Raw genomic sequence first — 17500 nt, forward strand, 5'->3', positions numbered from 1 at the left:
CTACTGACGATCTCCTGAAGCTACTGACGTTCTCCTGAAGCTGCTGACGTTCTCCTGAAGCTACTGACGATCTCCTGAAGCTGCTGACGATCTCCTGAAGCTACTGACGATCTCCTGAAGCTACTGACGTTCTCCTGAAGCTGCTGACGTTCTCCTGAAGCTGCTGACGTTCTCCTGAAGCTGCTGACGTTCTCCTGAAGCTACTGACGCTCTCCTGAAGCTACTGACGTTCTCCTGAAGCTGCTGACGTTCTCCTGAAGCTGCTGACGTTCTCCTGAAGCTGCTGACGATCTCCTGAAGCTACTGACGTTCTCCTGAAGCTACTGACGTTCTCCTGAAGCTACTGACGTTCTCCTGAAGCTGCTGACGTTCTCCTGAAGCTGCTGACGTTCTCCTGAAGCTGCTGACGTTCTCCTGAAGCTGCTGACGTTCTCCTGAAGCTACTGACGTTCTCCTGAAGCTGCTGACGTTCTCCTGAAGCTGCTGACGTTCTCCTGAAGCTGCTGACGTTCTCCTGAAGCTACTGACGTTCTCCTGAAGCTGCTGACGTTCTCCTGAAGCTACTGACGTTCTCCTGAAGCTGCTGACGTTCTCCTGAAGCTGCTGACGTTCTCCTGAAGCTGCTGACGTTCTCCTGAAGCTGCTGACGATCTCCTGAAGCTACTGACGTTCTCCTGAAGCTGCTGACGTTCTCCTGAAGCTACTGACGTTCTCCTGAAGCTGCTGACGTTCTCCTGAAGCTACTGACGTTCTCCTGAAGCTGCTGACGTTCTCCTGAAGCTGCTGACGTTCTCCTGAAGCTGCTGACGTTCTCCTGAAGCTGCTGACGTTCTCCTGAAGCTACTGACGCTCTCCTGAAGCTGCTGACGATCTCCTGAAGCTACTGACGTTCTCCTGAAGCTACTGACGTTCTCCTGAAGCTACTGACGTTCTCCTGAAGCTGCTGACGTTCTCCTGAAGCTGCTGACGTTCTCCTGAAGCTGCTGACGTTCTCCTGAAGCTGCTGACGTTCTCCTGAAGCTGCTGACGTTCTCCTGAAGCTACTGACGTTCTCCTGAAGCTGCTGACGTTCTCCTGAAGCTACTGACGTTCTCCTGAAGCTGCTGACGTTCTCCTGAAGCTACTGACGTTCTCCTGAAGCTACTAACGTTCTCCTGAAGCTGCTGACGTTCTCCTCATGCTTCCGTCGTTTTAAGCGAATGTATTTAAGAACACCGCTCAGAGAAAAGATATTGATCTGTCCTCTTTCATCTATCAGAGCAGCACATATCCTGGCAGCTGAATAATAAAAACTGCTCAGCAGCAAGATGAGAGAACACATCAGACCAACAAAGGTTTTTCAGTCTCCTCTGGTCCAGTTCTGCTGATCCTGTGGAAACTGCAGCTTCACGCTCCAGGAGACACGCCTGGTGTGGTCTTCTGCTGCTGGAGTCCACCTGGAGCAGCTGGTGTGGTTCTGCAGACCTTGATGGTCACCAATCTGACCAGTCTCCTCTGACATCCATCCCCACAGCTGCTCCTCACTGCACATCTACTGGTTTAAGACCAGTCTAGAGATAACTGTGGGTTCAAATCCCACTAGAGAAGCAGATTCTGAAATCTTTACACCAACAACCACTCAAGTCACCTTCACCACTCCTAGATGACTAAAACATGGAGCTTCTGACGTGATTAACCTCTCAGCTGCTGAATTAGTGAGAACATCATTTCAGTTAAAGAACATTGAATGTTCTAAAAGATAAAAACACCAATAATATAATTTTATATCCACCTGAGCAGCAGAAACATCCCATAATTATACTAATATAACTAACAGCTTCTGATAAAACACACCAAACCGTGACTGTGAAGCAGCAGCTGATGGGAAAAGGATCAAAATCCTCCTGAAGCTTTGATTTTCCTGACGTGAAACATCAAAAACATCCTGCGGCAGACACGTGACTCATCCATCCATCACCTGCGCTGAAACACAAACACTCACCTGTCATGTAAGCACGTCCCGTAGCTACCTGAGTCATCGACTGTCTTCACCAGAGGAACCGAGCAGGAGAACAGGGACAGCTCCGGTACCGTTCCGGTTCTACACGGTGACTCAGGAAGGCGGAGAGCCGGATGCTGGGAGCGTGAGAGGGGCGGGCACGGTTTAACGGAGCGGAAGACCGGAACCCAAATCTCCACACCGTTTATGAAAATCAGCTAAACTAAAAATTCAGTCAACATTTAATGAGCTAACATTTGTGTTATTTCATAATTTAAGCTAACATTTGTCTTTAAATATCATAAAACAAACAGAAAGATTATTAAACGTTAATTTAGGAATGTAATGTCTCAAATGTGCCTTTAAAATAAAAATAAAAATGTTTCCTACAAATACAAACCTGTGATCGCTCCGCATTTGGCAATTTACACGCGCCACGTGCGTCTCCTAGCTACCAGATAAATCTGTTTCAGGGTTACAAACACCAACGGCGAAAAAAACTTTATTATCTGAGTCAGAATGTTAGAAAACAATGGTTGTGAGAGTCTAGCGCTAGCTAGCTAGCTAGCTAGCTACACCGCTACAAACTCAGGGTTAGTATTCACGAGCAGGGGAATTGATGCCCTCTAGTGGACACAAGCTGTAACTACACCCTTAGCACTAATGAACCACTATGGCATTTTAGCGTTAGCAAGATGTTCTTACGGTCTTTTTACCCTATTATTTAATTAAAAACACAAATAAAACTGTGTGTATGTAACGATCGTGTGGAGTCAAAAGTGCTAAACCCAACATTTTGTAGACTTTAGCAGAAAAATGCAGGAAAATGGCCCCCTCCAGTGTCAACAAATGGAACTACATGCTAGTTCTGCTAAAGTCATTATTCAGAAAAGAACATGCTAATCTTCTTACTTCAGTCAAGCAGGAAAAATATTTATCTTTGTTTTTGTTCTCTTGGGAATATTAATATTAAGAATAATAAGGACAAGGAGGAAAGAGAACTACCTTCATAAAGGTGTAATAGTTACTGACTAAAATATTTCCTGTATAGTCTTTCAAAATAAAAGGTTCTTGCGTTTTGGTGTTAGCAAGATGGGAACTCGTTCTAACGGTCTTTTCTCTTTTGCTTTAGGCAAAACTGAATGCAAACTGTATCAGAGTAACAATGTGAAACAGATGGTTGAGTGGAGTAGAAATACTCGGTTAGCAACAGCCTAGAAAATCCGTTTTATTGCCTCAACATGAAAAAGGAGGGGGATTTGTCTCCATCCAGTGGTGAGAAGCTGGAACTACACTCAGTAATGAGCGTTTGACCAACGTCACTGCACACTCTCTTATCCTAACCCAGGATAACTAAAACCGGACATTTTTAAACAGGGAATATCTCATCCAGCAGCTTGTCTCTGGGTGATTTGATCTGCCTTAAAATGATAATTTCTTTATATATATTTATTATACAACTTATTTTGTTTTTTCTATTAAAAAATCTCCTATTTTTATTCCTGCCCTGTTTAGACAAAACAACACGTGCTCTTATAAAAGTCCCACACGAGCTGTTTTTGCCTCTAAACACCTTTTTTTCTCACGCTGCTACGGAACTGGCTCGTGTCTGAGCGCACGTGCCACGCACAAGCGAACCCCGGCGGCGTCATTACGTCATTCTCAGAGCAAACTGAGGCTGGCAGCTGTAATATGGGTCAGTGCAGATTTCACTGCTACACACTCACGTTTACTCTGTCACAGCTGATCACAGCGCTATAAACAACAACCAGAGGCCTAAAATAAACATTAAAATAATGAATGTGGAGCCATCAGGCTGGGAGTCAGCTGCAGGTCTGAGCCATGGGGAAAAAAGGTGGATGCTACCTTCAGGTCAGGACTCTGGTCCACCAGCATGGTGAAATCATGGCTGAGCCAAAAGGCCATGCTCTGGATTTACTGGTCTTCTTTTTCTACCCTCACTGATTCCACCTGGTGATGAAATGTAGATCCTGTCTGGAAAATCAGGCACCTCCTTGTCCTCCTCCTCATCAAACGAAGGTGCACATCTGACAGGGAGTCCACTTGGCTGCTTCATGCTGGAAAAATTCCAGGAATGTCCTGCTAGAGAAAGCTCCAGAACTCTCTAGATGTGTGCTGTCAGGCCTGGGAACACTCAGGGATCCTGCATGAGGAGCTGCAGGGAGAAGGAAGTCTGATTCCCACCTAGATGTGTTTCATCCATAACCGTGGATGGATTAGAAAAAAACAAACCAACCTTCCTTCACTCCTCAATCCAATTCCTGAACACTAATCTGCCACCGATCATGTAAGTGGTTATTATCTGTCTCTCCTGACAACCCCCCCCCCCCCCCCCCCACCCACACACACACACACACACACACACACACACGACACACACACTAATTGGTCTTATGCAGTGAGAAGGGGAATTAACGCCCTCCAGTGGCGAAAAGCAGAACTGAGCTGGTTTAGAGAATATTTAACCCTCCTGTCAGTGAAGCATAAATCCTGATGCTTTTATTGTTATTATTAATGTCAACAAGGAGAAAAGGGAACTGCACTTATGAAGTTACAATGTTAGCAGAAACACTTCTTGGTAATTCTTTCAAAATAAAATGCTACAGCATTTTAACGTTAGAAACAGTGTCTCGCTCTAACCGTGTGTTTCTCTTTTCATTAAAGTGCTAAAAGCACAGCTAAATGATGATTTTGTAACCGCGTTGAACACAATGGTTGTGTGCAGAAACGACCGGGACCACAGGAGCACCGGGACGCAAACGTCTTCTGTATCATTTAGGTCAACTTGATAAAAACACGAGACATGGTTTTGCAGATTTGGATTTTCCGCCCTCTTGCGGACAAAAGCTGTTACTACAGGAAGCGTTCATAAAGCTACAAAACACAGTCAGCACTTCCTGTAGTTTCCTTAAATAAACGACCCGCACTTGTATGGCCAGAGTAAGGACTCTCTGGTGACCACAAGGCGAACCCACAGTAGAATTAATTCAGTTAATATAAAATAAATATTAGTTAAAGGATAAGTTTATAGATACTAATGCAGCTTAGCAGATACAAACTATTAGTTATAAGTTCAAAGACCAATAAATGCACAACTGCATCTAATAAACACAGACATTAGTCATAAAAGGTCCATATTTTGTTTTAATCAGGAAAAGCATTCATGTTTTGGGATTTCAAAATAAATGTATAAACTACAAAAAACAAGAACAATAAAAACTAAACGCAATATAAAAATTTGGTGAAAAAGCTACATAAAAACTGAGTGAATGTTTGATTACAACAGCTGATTTAATTGGATGTTCGACTTGTTAAATCAGACGAATGACATTTTTTATTATAATGAAATATTATAAATACACGGTTTAAAAGGCAAAAATGAAACCAAGTAACATTTAATAACTTCATAACATTCCTCTGAAGTTGGTTTCTCTCACCTAGAACCAGATGCAAGAGTAAAAACTCTAAATGTCGTTTCTACTTTGTTATCCTGATCAGGTTTTTGCTTTCTGATGGTGTGAAAATGTGAATCTTTTATGTCACAGAAAAAGAGCATTTATCCTTTAAAATGATGAAATAATTTCACATCAGAGACATTTATAGTTTCACATTGAGTTTAAAATTATTTATGTGACATATTCTAAAAATATTCAATAAAAAACAAAATGTTTACAGTTTTTTTTCCTTAAACGACACGGAAGAGAAGTCTTCAGTTGTGTCCACATAACGGCGTCTCCTCGTTGAGCAACTTTACATAAAAACATGAAGCATTTTAAGATTCATGCATCCGATTCTGACTCAATAACCTTCTTCCTCCTCTCCTCTGATGGGTGTGAGTTATGTGTTTACCACAGAGTTTGCACCCTAACCCTAAAAACGTTAAAACTGCTTAAAGGCACAGAAAAGCTGCATTTTAGGCGTTTCTTTCTGCAGCAAACTGAAACAAAGGTTTAACATCACTGCTTTTAAATTAAAATGATTATAAAATTCCTGCTTTTTAATGATTTTGCTGAAAGTTTAAGTTATTTTGAGTGATTTCAAAATGAAAACAATGTGAACAAACTGTAAATCACAAAGAAAATACGATGTAATAAAGGTTATTAAAATACGTTCTCTCCTCTTTAACAGAGTAAAAAAATCAGCTGAACTCCAAAGAGCTCCAGAAGTTTGGAGAACTGCTCCATAATAACTGAGCCGTGACTCAAGACGTTTTCACAGCCTGCAGGAATAATAAGATGCAGCTTTATGCTCATTAATGTAAAAATGGTTTCCAGTGATTCTATCGAACAGAACTTTTATCCTGACCCATCATCGAGATCGATGAGCCGAAAACGTCCACCAATCAACCAAATCTCTTCTGCAGCGTCGCTTCAAACGTTTGTTTCCAACGTTCCAGTTCCTGGTTCTGATGACCCGAGTGACCCACGGCAGCAGCGGCTCACCAGGAGCGATGAAGCTGCTGGAGGGCCGTGTGAGGGTGAGGAGGCTGGAGATCCTGGAGGAGCCTGACTGGGTCTGAGGTTTCTGCAGAGTCAGAGACCAGAGTCGCAGGCCAGAGGTCTGAAGGCCACCTCCATGTTCTCCTCCATGATGAGGTCAAAACGGCACATCAGAGGTCTGAAGGGACCAGAGCGGATCTGTTAGCGTCACCACGAAACCAACCGTCTGTTTCTGGTGAATCTGTTTCTGAGGATCCAGCATGTAAACATGTTTAATAACCACAAAAGTCTAAATCAGTTCCTGAAGCGTGTTTCTGGGTTAATAATTACACGTGATTAGCTCCCTGAACAGCCTCTGTTCAGGGAAATAGAGTTTGGCTGTTAGCCTCAAGGGCAACCTGCTGGCTTCATCATCACTGTAAGTCGCTTTGGACAAAAGCGTCTGCCAAATAAATAAAAATAAACACATAAACACAAACGCGTCTGATAAATGCATGAACATCTTTAAGGACTGACGAGCTAACGGCTAGTCGACTAAAACCAAGGCGAGTGACCATCTTAAATCCTCTCCCAGTTTTCATGTTGACTCACGTCAGGTTATTTTATAAAGTTTTATGATTATTTACATAAATTTTAGTTAAGAGCGACGAGTTTCAGCTGCAGCTGCCTGCGCTACTGGAGCTCGAGTCTGACAGGAAGTTCTTCATGCTTCTGCTGCAACAGAACCGGGATTAATGTGAGGGTTTGTGAGATTTAAACGCCCGGGGCGACATCAGCAACTCTGGTCTTCACTCAGACTAGCCGTTAGCTCATCAGTCCTGAGAGGTGTAAAGACCATTTCTCTGAACAGAGGCTGTTCAGGAAGTTGTTGACCGCGGAAAAGACAGGAATGACGTTAAACACACTTCCTTTGATCTGATGAAGCATCCAGTAAAACTGAGTTTGGCATCTTGAGACGAGCTTCAGGAATAATAACTAAAATTTGGATCTTCGACCACGTTTGTTCCGACCCGACACGCTCAGGGTCCCTGCTAGATGTGTGTCCCAGTCACACAAACCAGTTCCCAGCCTCGTTTCCGACGTTCCGTGGGATATTTTCCAGAGGAATTTCCTGCTGATGAAGAGAAGCAGGAAGAAGCTGAAACGTCTGACCTGTCTGGATGCTCCAGCGGCGTGAAGCGGATCCTCAGCAGGCGGATCTTGTAACGAGGGCCGATGATGTTCCCGGTGCTAATCCGCATGGAGATCTTCTGGATGTGCTGCAGGTCTTCATCAAACTGGGCCAACAGCCGGCTGGAGGTGTACTGCTCCAGCCGCAGGTGCCTGCTGCCAGGAAAACCAAAACCAGAATCATTACAGTAAAAAGGGCTCCGTCCTGTAATCTGGTTCAGATTACAGACTATAATCCTCAGATCTCATCAAACTCATTAAATCAGACTTAAGTAAAAACATTCAGATTAATATAAATATGTTAAAATGAAAACTTGAGCATTATTAACACGAGTTAATGTTTACTTAAAATTACTATTTTATTATTACTTAAATTTATGATAAAATTATAATATTAGAAAACTTTGTGACTCCAAATTAAAAAAATGTTTTTATTTTTCCGAGTGTGGACCTTAAAGGTTGATTAGTAGAAAAACCACCTCAGATCTTCAGATAGTCTGGAGAGAACGGATCCAGAACCAGTTTAAAGGATTACAGGACTGTTTTATTCCCTTACTGGTCGATCCGGGCCTCGGTAGAGTTCCTGCCGCTGTGCAGCCGGATGTAGACCACCCCCCAGCGCAGGTACTGGTTCCACGTCACCATGTCCACCCTGTAGATCAGCTCTGCCACACAGAGGGTCACAGATGAGTGCTGAAGCATTTCCAGCTAAAACGTGCTGCAGCAAAGCCAAATGAACCTAATTTAATCCAGATTATTTCAGATCTGAGCGACCTGGTGAACTCACTCCTGTAGGGCAGAGAGGACGTGGTGCTGAAGAAGACCTTGGTCTGTCCCAGTCGTACCAGAGCGTCTCTCCACTGGCTCATGTTGTGTCCTGCAGACAGAACCGCCACTCGTGTTCAGGTTCTGAAGCTTCGGGTTCAATCTGATCTGTGCTTTTCAAAATAAAACGACCACAGGAAACTTCTGTTGGCTTTTCTGGCCCGACTGCATCATCTGTGGTTTGTTTTAGGTGAAAATGAAGACCTGCTTCATGCTTCCCATCATGTACGCCATCTTTAGTTTAGCTGGTTTAAAGCCCTGCTCTTATTCAACAGGAACAGGTCACTGATCTGTAGATCTGCTCCCATCACCTACCGAGTACGGGACAGGAAGCGGGTTTGAAGGCCTCACACTGCAGACACTGTCCATCCAGGAAGCGTCCGTAGGAGGAGCACGGATAGCCGGTCAGCTGGCAGGTTTGGTTCAGAGAGCACAAGAACAGGAACACGGAGCGCTGGTGGTCACACACGAAGTAGGATTTACCTAAAGGTCAGAGGGAAGAAGCTGTGAGTGTGTGTGTGTGTGTGTGTGTGTGTGTGTATGATTTTTTTCACCTGCAAAGATGGTTTTGGGACATCCCGGCTGGTCGGCTCCACCGTTGGCGTAGAAATCAACGTGACCGTGAGCTCCTCTGAGTCCAAATGCTGGAAAAACCCAAACAAACTCTTAGATTATGGTTATAAATAAAACACAGGTGGGTAATGGCTCCGTCTCGGTTTCCAGGAACACACGTGTCACCAGCCAAAACCAGGAAGTAATTTTAGGCAGAATCGTGTGCATGATGTCTCCGTTTCAGTTTTATTACCATTCAATGATTAATAAGACATTTGTTTTGATTATTTCATCTCTCAGGCTTAGAATGTTGTTTGGTGCTTGTTTTATTCACCTGGACTGAGTTATCAGTGGCTTTAGATGAATTACCGTGAGTTTGAATTATTATTATTAGTAAAGACCTGCTAACTTCCTTTGTAGGTCACTTTGTTGTGAATTTGTTGAGTCAGTTCAACTGAATTTACTTTATTTAAAGAGCAAGTCACCCCCTACCAGATTCTTACTCCACTCCCACTTCCTGTTTGAAAAATGGAACAAATGCTGTTGCCTAGCAGACCGAGGAGGCGGAGCTGCTAACACACACACACGCACACACACACACGCACGCACGCACGCACACACACACGCACACACACACACGCACGCACGCACACACATACACACACACACACACACACACAGGCTCACACCGACATTGTGACATCATATGGTACCAGCTAACGTTCTAGGGTACCTCTTAGCCAATAGCGATGGCAGATTTAGATTCAAATGCAGAGCAGAGTTTTTACCTGACAACGGCACGACACTGACAGTTTCAGGCAGAACATTTAAATTTTAACTAAAATGCAATAAAGTGCAAAACTATTGACGACATGTGTCTGCAGCACGATTAGACACTCATTTATATAGTTTATCAGAAAAATAAGTTGGGTTGGGGGTGACTTGCTCTTTAAACAAGACCAATCAGCCTAAAGGTCTGAACTGCAGCATAAAGAGGAACATTTCTGTAAAACTAAACTAAAACGCTCGGACTCAGTCTTCATTATGAGATTATGAGTCACGTTTGATTTCTGGATTATTAATAATCTGAGTTAGATTCTCACAGTTCATGTCGGTGTGAAGAACGTCCACAAACATGGCGTCGGAGGGGTCCAGCCTGTCCTCCGGTGTGGCGCTGGTGAACATCGGCCCGGCTGGATCCAAACCTGAGACCATAGAGAAGCTTCACACTCAGGTGATCATGTTTCTGCAGCAACACTGGAGGGGGTGGAGCTTAACCTAACCCTAACCCTCGGATCCATTTTACCTGTGATGCGGCCGATCTTCCCCTTCAGGTTTGCCCCCACAAACCCCGCCAGGTGAGCTCCCAGACTGACACCGATGAGGTGGATGGAGCTCAGAGAAGCTCCTTCCTCCTGCAGATGTACACCGTGCAGTTGAACTCACAGAAGGTTCTCCGTCCTTTCATCTTTTTGTGAAATATTCAAACAGGATACGAAACAAAACCCAGGTGAGTAAACCGGTCTCACCTGCATAGTCTTGATGAACCCCGTCAGGTTGTGAGCCGCCTCCCTCGTGTAGCTCACAGCAGTGAAGTAGTTGAAGTTGGCTGCTCCTCGGTTCCAGTCCACCACGATGATGTTCATGTCCTCCTGCTGGGCCAGCAGGTGCACTACGTGGTTGATCCAGATGGGCGGGGCTCCGGTGGGACGGTACCCGTGGATGACGAAGGCAGTGGGACGGTGGAGGTCGAAGAGCGGCTGCGAGGACGGGTGGTGGTGATTTATCTCACGGCCACATTCCAGGTTGGAGCGGGTGTAGAGCAGCAGCCGGACGTAGAGGCTGGTTCCCATGAAGCAATGAGACAGGTCCAGGTCAGTGAAGTTGTCACACGTCTCCTCTGTTCTGGTCTCATCTTGACCTGGAGGACATTTGGGATCAGATGAAGTTCCACGAGTTTGTATTAAACTGATGTGTCTTAGTCAAAAACCATTATCTGTGTCCCCGGGGTACCCCAAGGTTTACCACTGGGCCCACTGCCTTTTGTACAACTACACCTCTTCCTTTAAAGTCTTTGTCCACTCGTCTCCATCTTCAGCTTTAACAGACGATACTGTGTAGTGACACTGAAGTCTTACTACAAAGGTCAGCTTTTCTCCTTCAGATTTTCACAAACAAGAACAAAAACCTCTCTCGAGTCCCAACATCAAGCCATGTTTTTCACTCACGTGCTGCTAAAAGTCTCGTATCAACCAACGTGACTCTTTAAAAGCACGGTTTAGTTACAGATAAAAATAAATAAACATTCTGACACGTAATATTCTAACCCTCGTAGTTCCTCGTTTATAATCTAAGGAAACGGCTTCCTGACCCGCTGAAGACCGTTTGAGGGGAAATGGAAATACTGGATCATCTTTGAGGATTTCGTGACTGCTGCTGAGGTCATCGGGTTAGCGTGTGATCCTTCTAGGGTTGTGGAAACCCAGGGAGTCCCTTATGATGTCATCGCTGTGAGGATGACTCAGGTTCACGCTTACGCTCTTCCTACATCAGAGGTGACTCACACCTGCGTGTTCAGACGGAAGTTCTCATTCGTTTATTAACGTGTCGCATTTTAAACTTCCTGGGCATCAAAGTGAAACTTCCCCACGTTCCCACGCTGATGGTGATGAGCTACATGTAGTCGCAGCTGCCCTGGGGCTCACCGACAGAGGTGAGGCTGCTGCGCAGCGGTCCCTCCGACCACCAGCTGCAGGGTTAAGCATCTCTTCTCCCTCCGCAAACTAAGAAGAGCAAGAGCACCAGCCCCCATCCTGTACACTTTCTACAGAGGCACCATCGAGAGCATCCTGTCGTGCGGCATCACTGTGTGGTTCGGAGCCTGCGACGTTTCCTGCATTCAAACCCTCCAACGTATAGTGAGAGCAGCAGAGAAGGTCATCGGGGTCTCTCTCCCCTCCCTACCAGACATTTACAGCACCCGCCTCACAAAAAAGGCCCTTCGCATTGCGGCTGATCCCACTCACCCGATGCAAAGCCTCTTCCAGCTGCTGCCGTCAGGGAGGAGACTGCGGAGTCTCAAGGCCAGGACCAACAGACTGAAGGACAGCTTTATCCATCAGGCAGTTAGGAAGCTAAACTCCCTCCCGGCTCTCCCCCCTCTCCTCTCTTTTCCCCCACAGTCTCCCTGAACTTGGTTACTGTTTTTATACTAAATGTTTATTTTCTATCTAGCGAGAGTCTGAGAGTAACGTAGTTTCGATTCTCTGTATGTCCTGTACATGTGGCAGAAGTGACAATAAAACTGACTTTGACTTTGACTTGCCCAAGGGCACAACGACAGCAACAGACTGAGCGGGGCTAGAACCTGCAACCTTCCGATTACGGGGCGAGCGCTTAACACCTGTGCCACCGTCGTCCCCCTGTGTTAGACAGACAGGTGAGTGGGCGGGGCTCTTAGCCCCATAAAGCTCAGAAAACAACATGGCGGCTCCTGTAAACGGACAGTTTTGGCTTCACTTTCAGTGTTTTAGGCACGTTTCCACACAGGAAAGGTTAATTCTACACAGCACGTATTTTTATGCTGAATATTAATTTTGTTTTCATGTTTCTCTGCCAGATGAGGCAAATCCTGCCTCTGCAGGTTTCTTCCTGTTTTTCCTCCCACCGTCGCCCGGCTCTTGCTCAGGATGCAGAAACGTGTTAAAGCGGAGGTTTTCCTGGACAGCTTCCCTGGAAATTTCCACCCTGCTGAATCTGATGGTGTAATACTTGGATTAAATTGGTTTGTATGTAACTGGATTACAATCTAGATCTGTTTTGGACTGAACTGGATTGATGGTAATTTAATATGAACTAGATTACAGCAGCCAGAGACGACTTCCATCAGGAATTGGAGTTTCATGAGCAGCGGATTAGAGCTGAATGGGATGAAATAAAAGGGAATTATGATGAAACAAACCTTCCTCCACTGTTCACCTGCAGACACCTGTGACGTTTGGCTCCCCGGTGGCACACATGCATGCAGCACCGGCCCCAATAGGATCAGGCTGCTATATAAAACTCCTCATCCCATCACCACCTGCTTCATCGTTAACCCAACAGCTGATTACAGCTGCCCGTCAGTCGATGAGGGAGGGGCTAGCGGGGGAAAATGGGTCCAATCCCACCTGAGACCGAATCTTTGAGTGTGTCTGACCGGCAGCAGACGGACACAAACACCACCAGCTGATTCCAGCAACACAGATGGAGATGGCTTTAAATAATCTCTTCTTTCCACTCCTCACTAAGCTGTCTCCTCATGCAGCATCACACACTAACGAAGTCCCGTTCTCCTGCTGGGTTCTTACCTTCACAGAGCACCAGCAGTCCCAGCAGACCCAGAAGTCTGTGAGGAAGCATCTTTCCTTCAGCTGCAGGAACAGAGAGACACAGACGAGGTGGAGATCTGGATTGAGAGTGAAGGAGGAACCGACTGAGCCCAGGAGATCCCTGTCAGGATGGGAGAGAGGAGCCGAGGGGAGGGGGAGGAGGTGGTGCCTGATGGATCAGGCTCTAGAAGAGTAGAGATGGAGGAGGACCTGCAGGAACATTTAGTTCTGGGTTGGATGTTTGTTCATGAAGTCAACATGAAAATCCTGCATGACGACTTGAACGTCCGCTACAGAGCATCCTTTACCTTTACTACGTCCTCCTTTTATGACATTTAACTTTTAAATAAACACTCAGCGTCAGATATAAATAAAGTTTAACTCAGCTTTAACCCTTTTCCATGAAGGAGTGCTGCAAAACAGAGGACCCTATCAAAATAAAAGCATGGTGGGCTCATCCTCCATCTTACTAAATAAAATGCAGATAAAGTAGTCCTCTTTACTCACTTTCATTTAATCTAAAACGTTTGTCTTACTTGCTTCCTGGTCATGTGACCTTTGTTTCTAGGAGCTATGTATTTTTGAGGCGGTGTGTCTAAAGCTGCTGGACCCAAAATATTTATTTTCAAAGTTTTTTTTAAAAACAGAACACGTTTTTCCCTGAAACGCACCGTCACACACGCTAACCGCCACAGAGAAGAAAGAAACCGTTGGTTTTAATTGGAGCAACGACACAAAACATGATGATTACATTTATGATGTTTAACTTTAATTGTTATTTTATTCGTGGACAAACGACAGGGTCTTACCAAGCAGCTAAGCTAAAGGATTAAACCTGGAAGCAGCAAAGGAAACTTTTTCAAACAGGAAACCTGAAAGTGACGCATAGATAAACACAACGTCTTTGTCTCCGGGTGACTTTTTATTACAGACGCATGAAAACAGGGTTCTGGATGAAGGCTCGTCTCCTCCCCCTCTCTGATTTAGGGTTCATGTGTGTGACGCACCTCTGATGGTTATTAATAGCTGCACAGACTAACCACACCGCGACCCACCCTGCACTCTCAGAACCAGCACCTATAATTTACCACCATCAGAGAGCCGAGGCTCTGCAGCGAGGCCGACCCGAGGCTCACGCTGATGCCAGAGACGACGTTCAAACCTCACGGTCGAGTAAAGGCGGAGTCAGAGCGGCGCAGGGAGAGAAAACGGCAGGATTTAAAAACACGAGCTGGTGCACATCGGACAGGAAACACTCGTCCTGGAAAAGAGTTTTAATCTGGGTTTTGGTCTGACTTTAATCAGAAAACAACAAACTGTTTGCCAAACAGCTGATTCCCAGATCATCAGCTCTAAACTGGGCCAAAGCTTCAGCAACTCTGGAGCATTTGTGTTTATATTTGTAACTCTTCTGATGGTTTTTAAACCCGTCCGTGTTTCTGGAGGCTTCCTGTGGTCGGTCGGACTGGACCTCAGGTCTGCAGAACAGTCAGGTCAAAGGTCACTGTGTCCAGATCATCTAAAGAGCTTACCTGTAGAGGCCACGCCCCCTCAGCAGTCAGCTGACGTCACCGAGGCCAGACGGGGCTCTGATTATGTGAGCAGACTCTGATATAAAGAGTTCAGATCAGGTTTTCCTGCTGGAGCGACTCCGTGAGAAAAGATTTAGCTTTTATTTGTCGTAACCGGATGCTTCAGACGAACAAAGAGACTTTTGCTGCTGATCTCAGTTATTTGGTGTTTAAAGACTGAAGATAATGGCGGCATATTTCTGGATGTGCCTCACACACCACTGAGGTGTTTCGTCCTCTACTCACAAATGAATCAATAACTACCTTTAAAACAACAGAACAGCAATAAAAATAAATAAAATTGGCCCTTCCACCTGTAGATCCTCCACCAGGGGCAGCAGACTTATGGGACTGGGTGAAGGTGCTAATCCTGATGCTCCATCGGGAGGCTTTAAGGACAGAAGTGGTCTCTATGGAGGACAACAATCTACTCATGTTTAGTTTTGCTGTGTTGCCACTTCCTGTTTTATTTTTGTTGTTTGTTTATCTGTTTGGGAGAGGAGCTCTTCCAGCACATCTCCATCCACACGAGGAGAAAAGACGTGAACCTCTCAGGGATAAATATGATCTTCAGATGAATATAAACATCTCCAGATGTTTCCATCAAGCTGCTCTGAGTTTTGCTGCCTCACTTTGTGCCTCTGTACCTTTTTGTTGCTTCCTCTTTCATCCTCTACGTCCGCGCTGAAGATCTGCCATTTTCACACGTCTCACTTCCTGTGGAACCTGAAGACCAGCTATTTTGGTTTCTGGTGAACATGCAACAGCTTCTCTTCCCCTCCCGAGCTCCGACCCAGAAAGCTGATCTGAGGTTCTGCGGGTCCACCTTCGTCCTCCTGGAGAGAAGAAGCAGGTGGATGTGCGCTGGTCTCTGACCACCATGGCAGCAGCTCTGCCGGCGTGCTACCATGGTGCCATGACCAAGCAGGAGTGCGAGGACCTGCTGGGGAAGAAGAACAACGATGGGGCGTATCTGATCCGAGACAGCGAGAGCATCAAGGGAGCCTTGTGTCTCTGTGTCTAGTGAGTAAACGTCTCCTTTTGCCTCATCGCTGCATGTGGAGGATTCCAGCTGCAGCAGGCCGGGCGTTCGGTTACGTCCGACGTGGACGAAATCATAAAAAACAACATTTTTACATGCATGAATGAAGTCTTGTGCAACAACAGCCCAGAATGTGCAAAGGCTCTACATGGATAAATGTGTTCGTCCTTCTGGTTTCAAAAATAATGACTTTAGAGTTTATAACTGAGTTTTGTGAAACTTGACAAAAAAAAGTGTAAAATGACTAAATTCCTCTCTTTTCTCAATAACGAGGCCAAATGAGCTGATGATAAAACGTGCAAATCAAAGGAAATGTTTACTTTAGCCCTTTGATGCATGAATTATGAAATCTTCAACCATGATTTTTTTTAAACAATTTTTTTCATTCGTCTTTAGGTGTGAATGAAACAAATTTCAACAATTTTTTTTGTAAAATTTTATCATTTACAAATAATTTATTACATGTCCACTTCAGTGGACAGCGTGCATTCTGAGCATGAAATATGTTGGCTTGACTTACTGAGGTCCAAATGGAGGGGCTCACATGCAATAAAGTCTTCAACAGCTGTGCTTAACAGTAAAAACAAATAACAATTTTGAGTAGCTGTCCACTGTAGTGACCGTTATGCATCAAAGGGTTAGAGCCGCTGCTGCTGCGGGACTTTTGTTTGATTAGTTTGTTCCAGACATTCGTGCTTCAGTCATAAAATCCCAATCTGATTAGATTTGCAGCTTAAATCCATCATTACAGAAATTATTTGATCCTAATGAGTTCATTAGTAACAGCTGAGCGCACGTGTTCGTGCTGTTGTTTGTAACGAACTTTAGGATGATTGTTGTAAAAACATAGATGTTGGATTTAAACTGACGGGTCAAAAATTCAGTTTAACCCAGAACCTCCCTTTGCTGTTTGTTTTGTGTTTCCTTCCGGGAGCCTCAGAGCCATTTTCGCTCGATCGTGTTTAGATTTCTGAACAAGATAAACTCTCCCACCATGAGCCTGGAGCCAGGAGATGAGGAGTGTGAGACACCTTTGGGAGTAGTTGGAGATCCAATTAGGAGTAAACTGAGGACGCAGTCCAACATTTTTGAGCCAACTGGAGATGAGAACCTTTACATGACCGTTGCTGTTTATTCGTCCAGAGGACCCAACCCGTCTGGTTATGGTTCCGGATAAACAGCACGACCCAGATCCGAAACTTCCCTTTTTGTGTCTCCTTTTGGTCTCCGACAGCCGACAGTGAGAACTACGGTTTGTGGAACTCCAGACCCGTTTGGGAGGAGTTGGAGACCCTTTAGAGACGAATCTGATGTTTCTAGTCTGACAAAACTGCCAAAAATCAAGGAGCACAAGAGAATAAGCTATAAACACACTACATCTGGCCTTGTGCACATTTCCTGAAAAACGACCAAAACAAAGTTTTTGGTTGTTTTAACAGATGCGGAAGTTCGGCGGGGTTGAAATTTCCTCCGTTTTGTTCCCACCGGTCTTTGTTTAACGCAGATTTGATGGAAACAACTTCTGTTCTCTC

The 17500-nt window shown here is 45.0% G+C and overlaps 3 protein-coding genes across 9 annotated transcripts in view; 1 reads left to right on the plus strand and 2 right to left on the minus strand.

Moving 5' to 3' along the window:
* The window catches only part of map7d2b (MAP7 domain containing 2b), a 50970-nt gene extending 48834 nt beyond the window's left edge, over positions 1-2136 (minus strand). For 3 of the 6 annotated variants that reach the window (XM_070553488.1, XM_070553490.1, XM_070553487.1), the window contains exon 1: positions 1982-2132. In XM_070553488.1, the coding sequence (XP_070409589.1) occupies positions 1982-2018 (37 nt within the window). In that variant the 5' untranslated portion in view covers positions 2019-2132. Of the gene's footprint in view, positions 1-1981 lie in introns of all 6 variants that reach the window. The other 3 variants (XM_070553485.1, XM_070553489.1, XM_070553486.1) reach the window with 3 other exon arrangements.
* Positions 2137-5123: 2987 nt separating this feature from the next.
* Positions 5124-17500, minus strand: part of lipib (lipase, member Ib) — a 23818-nt gene continuing 11441 nt past the window's right edge. For both annotated transcript variants that reach the window (XM_070553493.1, XM_015942285.3), the window contains exons 4-14: positions 15574-15762; positions 13335-13565; positions 10515-10906; positions 10292-10400; positions 10089-10190; positions 8988-9077; positions 8749-8916; positions 8396-8485; positions 8165-8273; positions 7591-7764; positions 5124-6616 (exon numbers count right to left, since the gene is read on the minus strand). In XM_070553493.1, the coding sequence (XP_070409594.1) occupies positions 6532-6616; positions 7591-7764; positions 8165-8273; positions 8396-8485; positions 8749-8916; positions 8988-9077; positions 10089-10190; positions 10292-10400; positions 10515-10906; positions 13335-13386 (1371 nt within the window). In that variant the 5' untranslated portion in view covers positions 13387-13565; positions 15574-15762 and the 3' untranslated portion in view covers positions 5124-6531. The remainder of the gene's footprint in view (positions 6617-7590; positions 7765-8164; positions 8274-8395; positions 8486-8748; positions 8917-8987; positions 9078-10088; positions 10191-10291; positions 10401-10514; positions 10907-13334; positions 13566-15573; positions 15763-17500) is intronic.
* The window catches only part of LOC107374137 (phosphatidylinositol 3,4,5-trisphosphate 5-phosphatase 1), an 11228-nt gene continuing 9416 nt past the window's right edge, over positions 15689-17500 (plus strand). The window contains exon 1 of the mRNA XM_015942286.3: positions 15689-15949. Within this exon, the coding sequence (XP_015797772.3) occupies positions 15807-15949 (143 nt within the window). The 5' untranslated portion in view covers positions 15689-15806. The remainder of the gene's footprint in view (positions 15950-17500) is intronic.

The sequence above is a fragment of the Nothobranchius furzeri genome, chromosome 7 (genome assembly GCF_043380555.1).
Source record: "Nothobranchius furzeri strain GRZ-AD chromosome 7, NfurGRZ-RIMD1, whole genome shotgun sequence".
NCBI classification, from domain to species: Eukaryota; Metazoa; Chordata; class Actinopteri; order Cyprinodontiformes; family Nothobranchiidae; genus Nothobranchius; species Nothobranchius furzeri.